The sequence below is a fragment of the Callorhinus ursinus genome, unplaced genomic scaffold (genome assembly GCF_003265705.2).
Source record: "Callorhinus ursinus isolate GAN/ISIS: 27379988/994484 unplaced genomic scaffold, GSC_fseal_2.0 scaffold4, whole genome shotgun sequence".
NCBI lineage: Eukaryota > Metazoa > Chordata > Mammalia > Carnivora > Otariidae > Callorhinus > Callorhinus ursinus.
Window position 1 is genome coordinate 116,821,550 of NW_027397066.1, and position 14,135 is coordinate 116,835,684.

Below are 14,135 nucleotides of genomic sequence, written 5' to 3' on the forward strand. Positions count from 1 at the left end.
AATTATAAGAGGAAAACAATAATCACAATTTTGCCAACCCAAAATTCCACTCCTAATATTTTAGATACTCAGAATTTTTCTACACATATCAAAAAACACAACCTGGACTGTAACATACAAGCTATTGTATGATCTGATTATTTTGTTCATCTTATGAGCATTTCCATGTGATTAATCACTTATTAATATCACAATTTTCATGTACATTATTTATTTTTCCAAAATATTTATTTTGGTCCCCATTTTTCATTATCATAAGCTTGTTTCATTACCATGAGCATAATCTTTGTACATAAATCTTTAATTTTCTAATTATAAGGAATAACATGTACATTCTGAGTAGTGGCATTACTCAATAAAACATATTTGAAATTTTGAAATAAGTTTTTTTGTTTCCCTCTTTAAAAAAAAATATCCAGGTAAGGGAGAAATGGCATCTTCTGAGAGAAATGGCATTGTCTGCATATATCCCAATCAAGTAAACATCTGTATAGGATAATTACCTTGAAATAAATGTTTCAGTATCATTGACTTTGGTATTCAAGTCGTTCATTAAAACTAAGTGTTGATCATGGTCCTTGTGGCCAACAAAGAGTAAAGTGAATTTTCACTAGCAACAGCAGAAAACAAATTTGAACTATACCTATGTATAATTATATTTTATATCTTGCCTGTAATTTGAGCTCGTATTTGTGTAATGCACTCGCATATAGTGTAATTAACTATTCTGAGAGCTATGTAAATACTGCTCCACAATCAGGTGAAAGCATGAAATAAATGGTATGTTTGCAGAAAGATATTCACATGTTTATATATGTATTTTGAAGCTTGTTTCAAACAGTGGTGAGTTAATATTTCATTAAAAAGTGTGCTTTTGCTTGATGGTTCTTTTTGAGGTTAAGAAGTGATTATTCTAATAAGGCCTCAAAAAGGCAGACTCTGTCCACTCTGAAAGTACCTCGTGAGATGGAAGGAAAAGAGGAGGAGCCCAGAGATTTAATCCAGAAAACCATCACTTTTGTTTCTACACTTGACTGAGTCCTTTCAAAACATGACCTCTGCAGCTCAAGGTTTCGGTTACTCATAGTTAGGCAAGCATAAGGACCTGAAATAAGTACCTTTAAAATTCATGTTCCAGCAAAGACAAGAACTTCATCCCAAGTTAGCAGATTTCAAAAGACATTTAGGGAGGGTGGGGAGTGAGGATGGGTTCACATTGCACCCACATGTCTGCAGAGCCTGTGAGTTGGAATTAATCATCTTTGGTCTGGCTTGGAGGAAATACTTCACTGTTGCTCAAGGAAAAACAGCAAATGTAGAAGCACAATTTGTATTGAGATTAACAACAGACCATTCGGACAGCTTGGGATCTCATAAACCTCTGACGCGTCTGGGCTACAACAAACAATCCTGTGTGTTGCCTCTATTTTTGCCTCCTTCAGAACTTAATACTGAAGTGTATAAAATGTTGCATTTTCCAATGGTGCTTTTTTCCTTAATGAAACCAAGATAAAAACATAAAAGCTCACATTTCAATGATGTTTTTCTACCAGCTACTGATTACAGCTGGTGTAAACCAAGCTATATTTTTATTTCTCCAGACAGAATTTCTTTGGAGCTGGCCGGCATGTGCAGACAAGAAACCACTGTGAGGTTTTGGGCTTGGAAGGCTGTGAAGGACAAGAATCAAGCCATAGAGCTCAGGCCTGTCTCTGCAGGCCAGCACTACCTCTATCAAGCCTCCATCAAGCCGCGGGAGGGTGGGTGTGGGGTGGGGCGGCCATCGGGGGAGATGCAAACAGCCCCTAGTGATGCAAGATCTGCCTGTAGTACTTCCCAGAGCTTCTAATGCATCCAACTGTGGACACACATCCAAGTACTAGTTAGAACCTGTTTGCAAGTGAGAGCCCTTAAAGCAAAGAATTTGCTGCAAAACCCCCAACTACGATGCAAATGTCAGAATCCTGAGAGGACTGAGGCACAACATAGCAACTAGTGGAAGGGTGGCTCCAGCGAGTTCACCCACGTTGGAGAAAAGGCAGTAGAACAGTGCATGTCCCCACTCCTTCAATGTAGATAAGCTGTTCCTGGTCAGGATGAGGGGAGTGAATGCTTGTCAATGAGGATTCACTCCCCAACTGGTTGCCACTCATTTTTACCACAGGTCACTGAGAACCCTACACCCCTAAACCAGGATGTCCTGAAGAAAGACACTGGGAAAGACGAGAATTTATTGTGATCCAGCACTAAGATACATCCCCCATCAACTTTTCCTGGATGAGAGCTGAACGCATCGGGAAGGTTTTATTGCACTCCCAAGTCACGCGGCGTTGGCACAGCATCTAATAGTGCCAGTTCAGCAGCCAATGTTTAAACGGGGAATGGTCCTTCAGAAATCCATCCTCCACTCTGAAACTACGGACAACTCTCCCACATTCAACCATCAAGAATCCATGTTTCCATTATTCACAGTTCAGTAAGACAGGTGGAGATGTTCAGGGCCTTATGAAACTGTTGCGGAGATCCCTTAAACGCTCTGGCCTTGCTACCACCCCGAGTCTAGGACTCTGTGACCTGGGAGAGAAGCCCGGGAAAGAACAGCATGTTTTGCCCTGTGACCTCTATGGCCTGTCTCTCTCGGAGTGAGAACTTGACCGTAATTTCTGGTTCCTTTTCTGCGGGCAGGAATAAAAGAAGTTTGATTCTTAGACATTCAAACACAGGAAAGTCTACTGTCCCAGCCTTTTCCATCTCTTAGAAGAAAGGGGGAAAACAAAACAAAACAAAGCACAAACCAAAACCTACGCCTGGCAACGCCAAGACGCAGTACGGGAAGGAATGGGCACGCAGGGAACGACAGCCCGCCGCCCGCGGAGCGCAGAGAGCAGGGCGCGCCGCGGGTCTGAAACGCATCAGCAGCGCGGCGCGAAGCGCGGCTCGCTTTCACACTCACCTGACCGTGGGATGGAAGCGCGGCATAAGCCATGGGCTGCGTCATCACTCCTTTCTGCTTCATGAGAAGCATGCGCTTCTGCTCCTCACTCAGGTGCGCCCTGGGGGCCTGGAGCTGCGGCGGCGGCGGTGGTGGCTGCTGCTGCTGCTGCGGCGGCGGTGGCGGCGGCGGCTGCTGGATGTAGGGCATCACCGGGTTTTTGTTGGGGTTGGCCATGGGGGGAGTCATCCTCTGACTCAAGTCCGCGTTGAAATGGGTCAGAGGCTTAGTGTTGCCGTAGGTGAGAATATTGTGCTGTTTGTTTAAGGAGTTGGTACCCAAGTTATTTGGCTGCTGATTGATCATATTCATGTGGTTCTGAGGGAGGTAGTTATTCATTGTCGTCTTCTGCAGGTTGTTTGCCATGGGAGGCACTACGGGGTTTTGGTTGTTAAAGGCTTGGGGGTACATCATTGGGCTATTTGGTTTTTCCGCAGCGAAAGCTGCTCCGTAGGGGCTGGACGGGGGCCCCAAGGGCGACCAGCTGGAGGTCTGGTTTGAGTGGTGCTGTTGCTGCTTCTGTTGCATGAGTTTGGCCCTCTGTTGCTGCTGCGCGGCCATCTGCTTGAGCTGCTCCGCTGGCGACATGTCGGAGCTGGCCACGGCCACGGGGCCCGCCGCGGCACCGGCCACGGTCCCTGCTGCCGGATTAAGGAGATAACCGTTTCCAGGCCGGGGTGGGGCTTGGCCTGGAGCGTGCGCTTGGCTGGGAGTCTGAGGGGACTGGACAGCACAGTTTGCTGGTGAGCTGGCGGGGTTTGGAGCGGCGGGAGTGCTGGCCGCCGAAGGCAAACTCGCGGCCGTGGCGCCCGTAGCAAAGGGAGGGCCGGAGGAGGAGGGCCTCGCCTGGGGAGATCCCATGGAGACGTGTGCAAAAGGAGAGTGAGAGGGGTCGCTCTTCACACTCGTACTCTCCTGGGAGAGAGGGGTCTCCGTCGCCGGCTGCGAGAATTCGGGCTCCTTCTTCTCCTCAAAGTCTTCGTTGAACAGGTCCTGTATGTCATCCTCAGGAACTGTGTTGGCCAGCTCATCGATTAATTCTTGCCACTCCTGATCATTCAGGTTAATGTCTGAGAACAGCTTGTTCTGATTTGAAAGAGACGTTTCGGATGTGTCTATGCAAGTAGGGTCATCTAGAGGCTCTTGTTTGAGGTCCTTGCTCTGCAGGATGGTGAAGCTGTCCTCCAGGTCACTGCAACCGTTGACAGGAAGTTTGATCTCTGGAAGCCTACCATTCTTACTTAGATCTTCTAGAAGCCCAGGAGTGTGAGTCCCACTATTCTGCAAGGGCAAAGAAGGCTTCAGGTCAAGTTGGTGAAGAGGAGAAGCTGAAGGCAGTGGCATATTGAGGGTTTCCATTCCTGTAGGAATGTCCTTTCGTATTCTCTTGCTCGTTGGAGAAAAACTCCCATCGCAAGCACCATTCTGCTGGTCTCCATTAAGTGGTGATCGGGCTCCTTCCAACTTCCTCTTCACAGTCTCTTGGAGCTGGGAAAGAAACAGGAAAGAGGGTGAGTAAATCTCGAAGTCATCGTTCACTCTTGGAACAAGGTGATGTACAACTGCTGTGAACTAACTTTTAAATGCTTTATCACACACGGGAACGAAGTTCCACATCTAATTTCGAGTGGCCAGGCTTCAAATCCTGTGGGAAAAGGTTTTATCTAAAAGAAGAGTTCATGAGGCTAAGAGATAGAAAACAAAATAAAGATTGGAGGGTGGGGAACAAAAGAAAAAGAGACAGTTAAAGGCAGTACTTCTCCTGCAGCAGAGAATCATCCATCGTTATTTTCCAAAGCAACGCATAATGTGAGACTTGGCCCCAAATGTGTCATACTTGTGCAAGATGTTAATACCTATCTTAACTTTTTCTCACATCTTAACTGAAGACATCAAGGAATTAAATCAACAATATTTAAAAAAAACACCGAAAATCCTCTAAGAATACGGAATTTAACACTTACTGAATAGCACAGAAATGAAGATTAATGGTTGACATAACCCACAACCTCCTTTCAGTTCTTATTTACTCGGCCACCCAGCACCTTGTGATGCAGCAGCCCGCTCCGCTCTAAAAGCACGCTTCCATTGCTTTCCATGCTATCACATTTTCCTGGATTTCCTTCTTTCTCTCTGTCTGCTCTTTCTCAGTGTCATATGTATTCTTCGTTCTTTCTCCTAAATGTCGGGATTCCTCATTGTTTGCTCGTCAGCTTTTTTCCTGCCCCCTCTACGTGCTTAACTACATGACTGCATCCATTTCAACAGCTTCAACCATCTTCTCTAGGCTGATGACCCTGTTAACGAGGTACCCAGTCCAGTCTTCTCTGCGGAGTTCTCCTAACTTCAGCTTCTTCTTCCTGGATGTCTCATAGGCATCTAAAACTCAACACGTCTCAGCAGTGAGCTGATTATCAAACATGATCCTCAACCATGCTCTCCATCCCAGTATCTACCCAGTTCCCTACTCAGTATCTACTCACTTACCCAAACTGGAAACCTGAGCATTCTTCTCAAAACGCCTCACAGCACCAACCACCAAGTCTTACGGATTCCACATCTAAAATAGCCCTCGAATATGCCCACTCATCTCCAACCTCACTGCTACCATCCTAGGCCAGGATTCCATTTTCTCTGGCTAAACTGTTGCAATAGTCTTCTAACTGGTCTCTTTGCCTTGCCTCCATTCATCCTCCATTACTCTTTCATCTCTTCTTTTATCCATTGCTTTGCTCTCCAACAATCTGTTCTCTATGGTGCCACCTCTTTCAAGAAATATATTGCAAGAAATGTATTTCCTGTTTATAACTCTGCAATGGCTTCCATTGCCTTTAGATTGAAATCCAATCTGAGCCCACTTCACCTGGTTTCTGCTCATCATTCCAGGCTCATCTTCTTGCTTCCCTGTTTAGCATCACCTCCCTGTCCCCTGCCAAACATTTTCTGTCAACTCCCTTGAAAGTCTTTCAGTTTCTTAGATGTGCCAAGCTTCCTTCTACCTCCAGGGTAGAAAACATGTTGTATTCTTTTCTTAGAACAAACTTCTCCCACCCCCCTCCCCTAGATCAACAGCTATCCATCCTTCAGATTGTATCTTAGATTTTACTTCCTCTAGGAAATCTTCTTATATCCCTTCCGCACCCCCAACTACATTAGATACCTTCTTTGATCCACTTATATTGGGTTGGATATCCTGGAAGAAGTTTTTCCAAGCAACCTCTACTTCCCCAATTAGAGCTCCTCCCATACTTCAGGGCGATTGCTTGAGTGTCTGTTTAGTGAGCTCCAAGAACGTGGGTACTCTGACTGATTTGCTTACTGTGTATCTGTGGGGCCACACCTAGTGTTCAGGTTCATAGCAGTAGTTGATAAATAATGGCAAACTGAATGATTAATTCTGCTGTCTAATTCACAGGAGCTGACAGAGGTGAGTTTTAATCAGAGCAGGAGGCAGCCCCATTTGACCATAAGAAATGCCTGACTTTTTTTTGTGTGTGCCATGGATTGGTTTATTTATAGGAAGGATCATGTTTGCATAGACTGCTAACAATTTAGTGTGCAATCAAATAGAGGGCCCCGGTGCGCATGATCTGTGATGGATGAAGCCATGTGATGCTCCTTCAGCTCAGGCACAGCACCGTCCATCTGTAGCCCCAGCCTTTTGGAGACACCCCTGAGACCCCTACAAGAGAGTTTTTTGCTCAAAAAGCTGCAGGTCAAAGAGGACCCAGACCTCCCCAGTGGGGACTTTGTGCAGCAGGAGTCCAGCCCCGAGGGTTGCGGGGCCTTTGCTTTCCTGTTCTGTGGGAACTTTTGCCACTGGACTTTGAGTACGACCCAGGAGCTGAGGTTCCTGGTAATGGGAACTCTTACCCTGGAGAATGTAGAGTGTTGTGTCCACTAAACTGGACTTACCTGAGAAGTCCAGTTAAGAAAACTCTTGTTAACTCTATGGATTTATTAACTATAAACCTAATTCATCTGTCTGCCCCCTTCCTTTCTGCCAGAAAGGGGCCAGTGTGTGGGGCTCTGGTCAAAAAGCTTGACATAGGGGAGGTACTGAGAGAGTGCCTGCCGAATGACCAAAGGAAGACTAAGTCAGGTTAGAAGGGGGGTTCAGTAACTTCACAGAGTGGAAGGCAGAAGGCAGGATGACTTGGGGAGCAGGGAGGAGGCAGAGCGGTCCTCCACTTGGGCCCTCTCTTATTCCTGCAAAGGTGCAGTGCATCGTGGAAGCAAGGGGAAAGAGGAGCAGAGTTCCCTCTGACCCTGTTCTTCAGCACTCACACGTGGAACTGCCAGGGCTCTAGAGGAGCCCCACATATAATAAAACCAATTTGCAGATGGTGTGGGGGACTCTAAACAGTACCACTTGATTGTTACGTTCTCTTAAGTGGAGGATTCCACTTCAAAAGTAAACAGAAAAGGTCCTTGAGTAAAAATCCAGTCTAACCCTTGTTCCTAAATCTGGTATTTTTCATAACAACACCAAACACTGTCTGCAGTCACTTGGTAGAAGCCCCGGAATTGCTGAAAACAAGGGCCTAACTGGGACACATTGGAATTTGACTTCAAAAAAGATACTGGTTCAATCCATCCTATGAGGCAGAAACTGCTAGAAAATTATGGCACCAGGAAGCCATGGTTCTGAACACAGGTATGGCAGATATCACAGCTTCAGGGCCTAAAGAAGAGAAGACTTGGGGCCCTTGGCACCACTGGAAGCGATGTTAAAAATAATGTCATAAAAATGAACCTGACTTTATTTTAGATAGTTCAGGTCCATGATTCTGTTCTCAGCCACGAAATCGATGGGGCGGGATGGGGAAATAAAGACAAATGGTCTGTTTGTTACTCTGTAAAACAGTGGTGGCTGAGACCATGCTGAAGGACAGGTCTGGCTGGGAACCCCAAGTTTCACCTCTTCCCAGCTGAGGGGGCCCACCTGGGTGAGGCAGTACTGGGCAGTAATACAGAAACAGGAGCCCTGGCTCTGTAGTTAGAATGCCTGGGGTCAAACCTGAGACTACCACCTCCCCCACCCCTACCCCCTAAGAGTTAATACATATAAATGTCGTCTGGTACTTAATACGTTAGCTATGATCCCCTCCACTAGAAAGTGAGTTACATGAGGGAAGGGATTTTTCTGTTTTGTTCACTGCTGGGTCCCCAATAGCTCAGAGTTGATGGTCGATCATTATCTGTTGAATGAGTGGATCCTGGAAAACTTTTTTAACTTCTCCTAAGTTTTGGTTTCCTTATCTGCAAAATGGGTTAATATAATATCTAGCTCATAGAGTTACTGCGAGAACAAACTTAAATGCAGTAACATGGAAAACACTTAGCTTCATGCCTGGTAACCTGTAAGTACCCACACTAAGCCTTAGCTATTACTATCTTTAAAATTCAGTGATACCAGTATGGGCCCAACTGCAAGTGAGATCAATTACTTTCTGGATCTTCAAACTACAAATGGGCAGAATGATAATATTTCTGTTCCATAGCTGGCAAAATCCTCATGTTTTCCAAGCATCTGGCGTAGGTTTTTTTAATATGAACAACAAAAATCAAGTTTGCCATTCAAGCTGAAGTCCAGATGCTAATGCATTCGTGCCCTAGATTGTAGAGCGGCACAAGGTCCTTGAGGTTCAAATTGAATGCATTTTCAGCGTGTGACCTGAATGGAGCTGCTGAGTATTTCCTTTTCCTTGAGGGCCTCAAGTTCTCCACTGCTGGTCCCTTTATTGACATACAACATTTGGGAAATAAGCAAATAAGAAAGACATCACTGAATATGCTATGTTGTGGTTTTATGTTTTGTTGTGCCCCAAACAGTTAGAGCAATCTTAGAATCTCTACTGTCTATCTCATTATGGTTTGCTATACGGAAAGGTGGTCTGTGAGTCTCATTCTCTCATGTCCCTCTCGCAAGACAGAAGGAGAACAGGCAGGAAGAGATAGAACCCGTGAGCTTGAGAAGGCTGAGGAACTCGCAAGCACTCTGCTCAGTGAGTAGGAGGATGGCTGACTGAATAGAGGGGCATCCTTGTGAGCCCCTGCCACCCAAGGACTCAGGTAAGAGTCTCATCCCAAACGGCTTCATCTCAGGGAAGTCCCTAGCCCTTCTGCTGTACAAAGCTGGAAGCCTCTTAGTATGATCTGTGCCCTTGTGGAAGAATCACAGAAACTCTTTACTGAGCATCAGCTTCCTTGTTCCTGTATTCCTATTATTACATATAAATGTTTTCACCCATTAAGAGAGGTTGTGGTGCCAGGAGCTGAAGTATGCTGTTCATCCCATGCCTGTGACAATATGGGCCGCTAGCACGTGTCAGTTACTCCGAAGGAAACAATTCGTCCTCCAGAATGGCTTCAGCACGAGTCTCTCACCTCCAGTGTGGCTCGATAGCGTTTGTCTCCATGAAACCGTGATGTGCGTGGATGTGTGTGTGTGTGAGAGAGAGAGAGACGGAGAGAGACGGACAGACAGGAAGGGGGCAAGGGGGTAGGGGAAGAGAGGAACTGAAAGACACAGAAAGAAACTGAGAGGCTGAGAGAGGATGGTTTGGGAGGCGTGATACGGCACTCACACCAGTAGTAAGAAGAATAGCTTTGCCTTTGGGGTTATGAAGTACTTTCACACAGGATCATATTTTATCCTCATATAAAACCTTTGGGGCAGGTCATGTGCTGGTCTTACGGCTCTATGGGGAGAAGGTCAGTACTTTGGAGAAGGTGGAACGGGGCGGGGTAGATGACACCCATAACAGGGAGGAGGAACATAGCTAAGATTACCAGGCCTCTGCTCACACGGAGGGGCTTCTTAGGGGTCCCCTGGGCCAGCATACCCTCGAAAAAGAGATTCTTTCTGCCTTTCGGCTTTAAGCAGTGCTAGTAAGTCAAAAAACAAAACAAAACAAAAACCTCATATTGCCTTGTCCCTAATTTTGCATGAAATTGGGCAGGGTCACAGAGCCTGGGGATAAAGAAGATGATACTGCTATTAATAAGGAAGCCTTTAAGATGAAAGCCATCGGGGTAAGCCATCAGATTCCTTGTCTCCTACGCCTAATGCTTGTAAAAAAAAAAATAGGGTTTATTATAACTATCTTATGGAGAAGGAACTTCAGGCATAGTAAGATAAAGCAAGATTACAGAATGACAGAGCTGGGGCGAGCGAGGTGGGGAGAAGGGGACGGAGGCTCCAGCCAGGTTCACATTCAGACTCAGGCCTGACCGCAGGGCCCGCACCACACCCTCCCCCGTGGACGGCAAAGCTTGGCTGTGCCTTCGTCACTGGCACTGGACTCCGATGCTCATCGTCAGAATGCTCTCTCACACTGTTTCCAGGAATTATCCCCGATCCCATCCTCTCCTACCACCCACACCCAATTAAACCTCAAGAACTATCTGTTCTTACCATCTACGAATTTTATTTTCATCTTCCACCCCCAATGCCACTGCATTCGTTCAGATCATCGACACGTCTCTCGTGATTTCTGCAGCAGCTCCCGAACGACTCTGCCCCAGTCTTGCTCGCTCCCCTCCAAACCGGTTCTCTGCACTGTGCCTGTATTTTTCTTTATTAAAGCGTGAACCTGGTATTGCCCATTCCCCACCTGCAGCTTTTCTGCCTTCAGCATCACCTAAATCCGGCACAGAGGCCCTCCGCAAGTTGGTCCTCATCTCCGCTTACTTACCCCTCTCCTGTCTTACCACCTCTCTTCACCTGTCCACAGCCCCTCCCAACACCAACCAACTCGAACCCTTTGGCTACACGTAATTATTTGTAGTTCTCAGGACATACGGTGTTTATTCTCTGTCACTCTGGGCCTTTGCATATATCCTCTTATCCAGCTTCCTCTCCTGACCAAATCTATTTGTCCTTCCCAATTCAGTTTAGACATTACCTTCTCTGCAGTCACTCTTGACAGCCCCTCCCCCAAGGCCCGATCCCGGCGGCCATCCACATGCTCCGATGGCATTCTCATACATACCATCCTATAACTGCTTTCCTGTTCCTTCGCGGGACTTGTACTTACGAATGACCACTAAGGTGATCTCTCAAATGACTACACTGAATTTATGGAATTATCCCCCAAAGTACGCGCTTGAAAATGTTGGCCTGCCTAGCGTTTTCATGACAACTGAGTAAATGTCCAATTTATTTTGGTTCTTTTAAGGTGCTGGAAATGGCTTGTGAACTGTGCCCTCCTCAATATTTTTGAGGACTCTTAAGGATTCAGGGAATCTCTGCAGAGAACAACCAGAGAGCACAGGAAGACAATCGTGCAAAGGAAAACTGAAACTGAAACCCAGAGACTTCATGTGGCATTACCGAGGTCAGATGTTTTGACAAGTGTGTCAACTCAAAATGCTGGATATTTTCAGAGCTGAATTTTGAATTTCCATACAAAGGCTTTAAGTGGTTTTCACTCACCAGCCAGCAGCGTGAGTGTGCTTTCTTCACCGTATTAGAGATACAACCATTTCCCAGGACTTGAAGATGAATTGGAATTTCAGTTTGCAGATGCTATAACCAATTTAGAGGCTCAAAGAGAACATTTTGGTCATTTTGATCTGCTCCAATCAAACCAGAAGATGATTCACTGTATCAATTTTCATACGGTTATTCTCTTCCCATTCTACCAGCAGATAATAAGCTTATGAACACGTGGATAAATTTGAAGAGTGACCCAGAATACTCATGTGTTAGATATTTTAATTATTAGAGTATGAACGGTGTGAAAAGCACTTCCAGAACTGTCTTCCAGATTTAAGCACTCTTAGAAAGGATCCTTTGAGGTTTATTTAGAGGTTCAATTTTCTAGACCATTCATTATCCAACTCTAAAGTGACCTAGAGAACTGTTAAAAATGCAGATTTCTTAGTCCCATTACCACAGTTTCTGATTTAGTAGCTCAAGGTGGGACCCAGAGTGGGACACTGGTTGGAGGCACAGGTATCTAAAGATATTTAATAAAAACCTTGATTCCTCTGAGGTGATTGGTCCAGGATCCCTAGTTTTTAGGAATTCTGATCTAGAATAAGAATTCTGTTGGTATTCTGACATTCTGAAGTTGTTGGTATGGTTTTTTTTTTTAAATATACATACACACACAAACCCAATGTCCATATAAAATGTTCCTGAGTTAATTGGTGATACTCTGGGACAGCTCACAAACAGGACTAAGAAACAACACTCTATAGAGTGTTTTAGTTCAAACCTCAGAGGACCCTGGATTCTATAGAAACCTGCTGGATTTCTACAAGACCTTTCATGAAAATGTTTATTTTTTTACATTTTAGGTTTCTCTGAGCAAAGTAATATCCTAGACCATTTCCTCCCTCCATATTATATGCTTCCCTTTACTTTCATTCAGATGAACGGAGGGGCATGCTGTGTACCCATGTGCCAGGCGCTGAGGGGTAGACTCGGTCCTAAGAACAAAGAACACACCCGAAAGTAAACACATGTCAGACATGTATTGACAAAAGTTGAGTAGTTTATTTTTAAGATCTATGTGAAGGGCAGAGCAACACAAAAGAAAAAGAGAAATCTTATCACAACTCCTGAAGTCTTCCTCGTCAGCCTTACATACTCCTAACATTATTTTAGAAAGAAAACAACTTTACAACATAATAAAAGTCATATGAAAAATACACACACATACACACACACACACTACACACACATACACACACATGCTATTTTCCTGAGAGCCAAGAGTTAAAAACTTCTCCTTCTGATCATCCCAGGGCGTAGTTTCTCTGGACCCGATCAGTGGGCAATGTTGGGTCTATGGAGGGAATGTCAGCCATGGGCAGTTAGAAATCCCCGTTCTGAAATGCCCAGGAGGAAAAGGATCATCTTAAAAGGGGCATCCTAGTGGGTATCTGTAACCTCAGCCACAGAAGCCCCAAGGAGTGCCAGGGCCCTGCTTAGCACCCCAGCTCAAGGGAACAGGGCCATTCAGAACATTCTGGGGGACTTTGAGGTTATTTTTAGAAATGACCATGATCTTTTTCCTTTCCCCTATGAGTCAGATTTAAAACTCTATTTCCAAGTAGTCCTAGGTGTACACAAGAGTGATCGTACCTCTCTTCGGTGTTTGAAACATGGATGCTCACCCAATTCCAGCTGTGAGGTCCCAGAGTAAGGTACTTTTCAAAAGCATTTAAAATGTGTGTGTGTGTGTGTGGTTGGATTTTTATGTATGCTTTTATCCTTCAGTTATTCTTTTTTTAAAGCTTTTATTTATTTGAGAGAGAGTGAGAGAGAGAGAGAGAGCACGAATGGGGAGAGGCAGAGGGAGAAGCAGACTCCCCGCTGAGCAGGGAGCCCGATGCGGGACTCGATCCCAGGACCCCGGGATCATGACCTGAGCCGAACGCAGACGTTAACCGACTGAGCCACCCAGGCGCCTCCCTATCCTTTAGTTATTCTTAAATGTGTAATAAGCACCAACTGAATGTACAGCAACATATTGAGACTGGTCATAAAACATCAGTAGCAGTGGCAGACAGGCCCCTGACATTTAGAAACGCTAAGTCCCAACCTCTCAAATCTCCATACTTCCAAATACAGAAATGTTCATACAGGCTCTTGGCTTTCTCTCAATTGAATGGACAAATTATATTTTCATCACAAGTCACACGAATCCTGTGTACGTTTTATATCTGAAGTTAAAATGCTTTTCACAAGCTTCATACATGTAGTTCAAATTGGTGCTTCAACAATTATTATCTACTCATTAAAAACTGAGACTGTTGGGTGCCTGGGTGGCTCAGTTGGTTAAGCGACTGCCTTCGGCTCAGGTCATGATCCTGGAGTCCCGGGATCGAGTCCCGCATCGGACTACTTGCTCAGCGGGGAGTCTGCTTCTCCCTCTGACCCTTCCCCCTCTCATGCTCTCTCTCTCTAATAAATAAATAAAATCTTTAAAAAAAAAACCAGACTGTTATTTCTGCAAATGCCAAGGTTATATGATTTTCGAATCTCCTCACATAGTTTTCAGTAGCAAGCTCTAAACTTTTTTTGAAGATTTTATTTATTTATTTGAGAGACAGCATGAGCGGTGGAGCTGGGGAGATGGGGGTGCAGGCTCCCCACTGAGCAGGGAGCCTGACGTGGGGCCTGATC

General features: G+C 45.2%; 1 protein-coding gene across 1 annotated transcript in view; it reads right to left on the minus strand.

Moving 5' to 3' along the window:
* The window catches only part of MAML3 (mastermind like transcriptional coactivator 3), a 331,561-nt gene that overhangs the window by 159,456 nt on the left and 157,970 nt on the right, over nucleotides 1–14,135 (minus strand). The window contains exon 2 of the mRNA XM_073892281.1: nucleotides 2,954–4,480. Coding sequence (XP_073748382.1) covers nucleotides 2,954–4,351 — 1,398 coding nt within the window. The 5' untranslated portion in view covers nucleotides 4,352–4,480. The remainder of the gene's footprint in view (nucleotides 1–2,953; nucleotides 4,481–14,135) is intronic.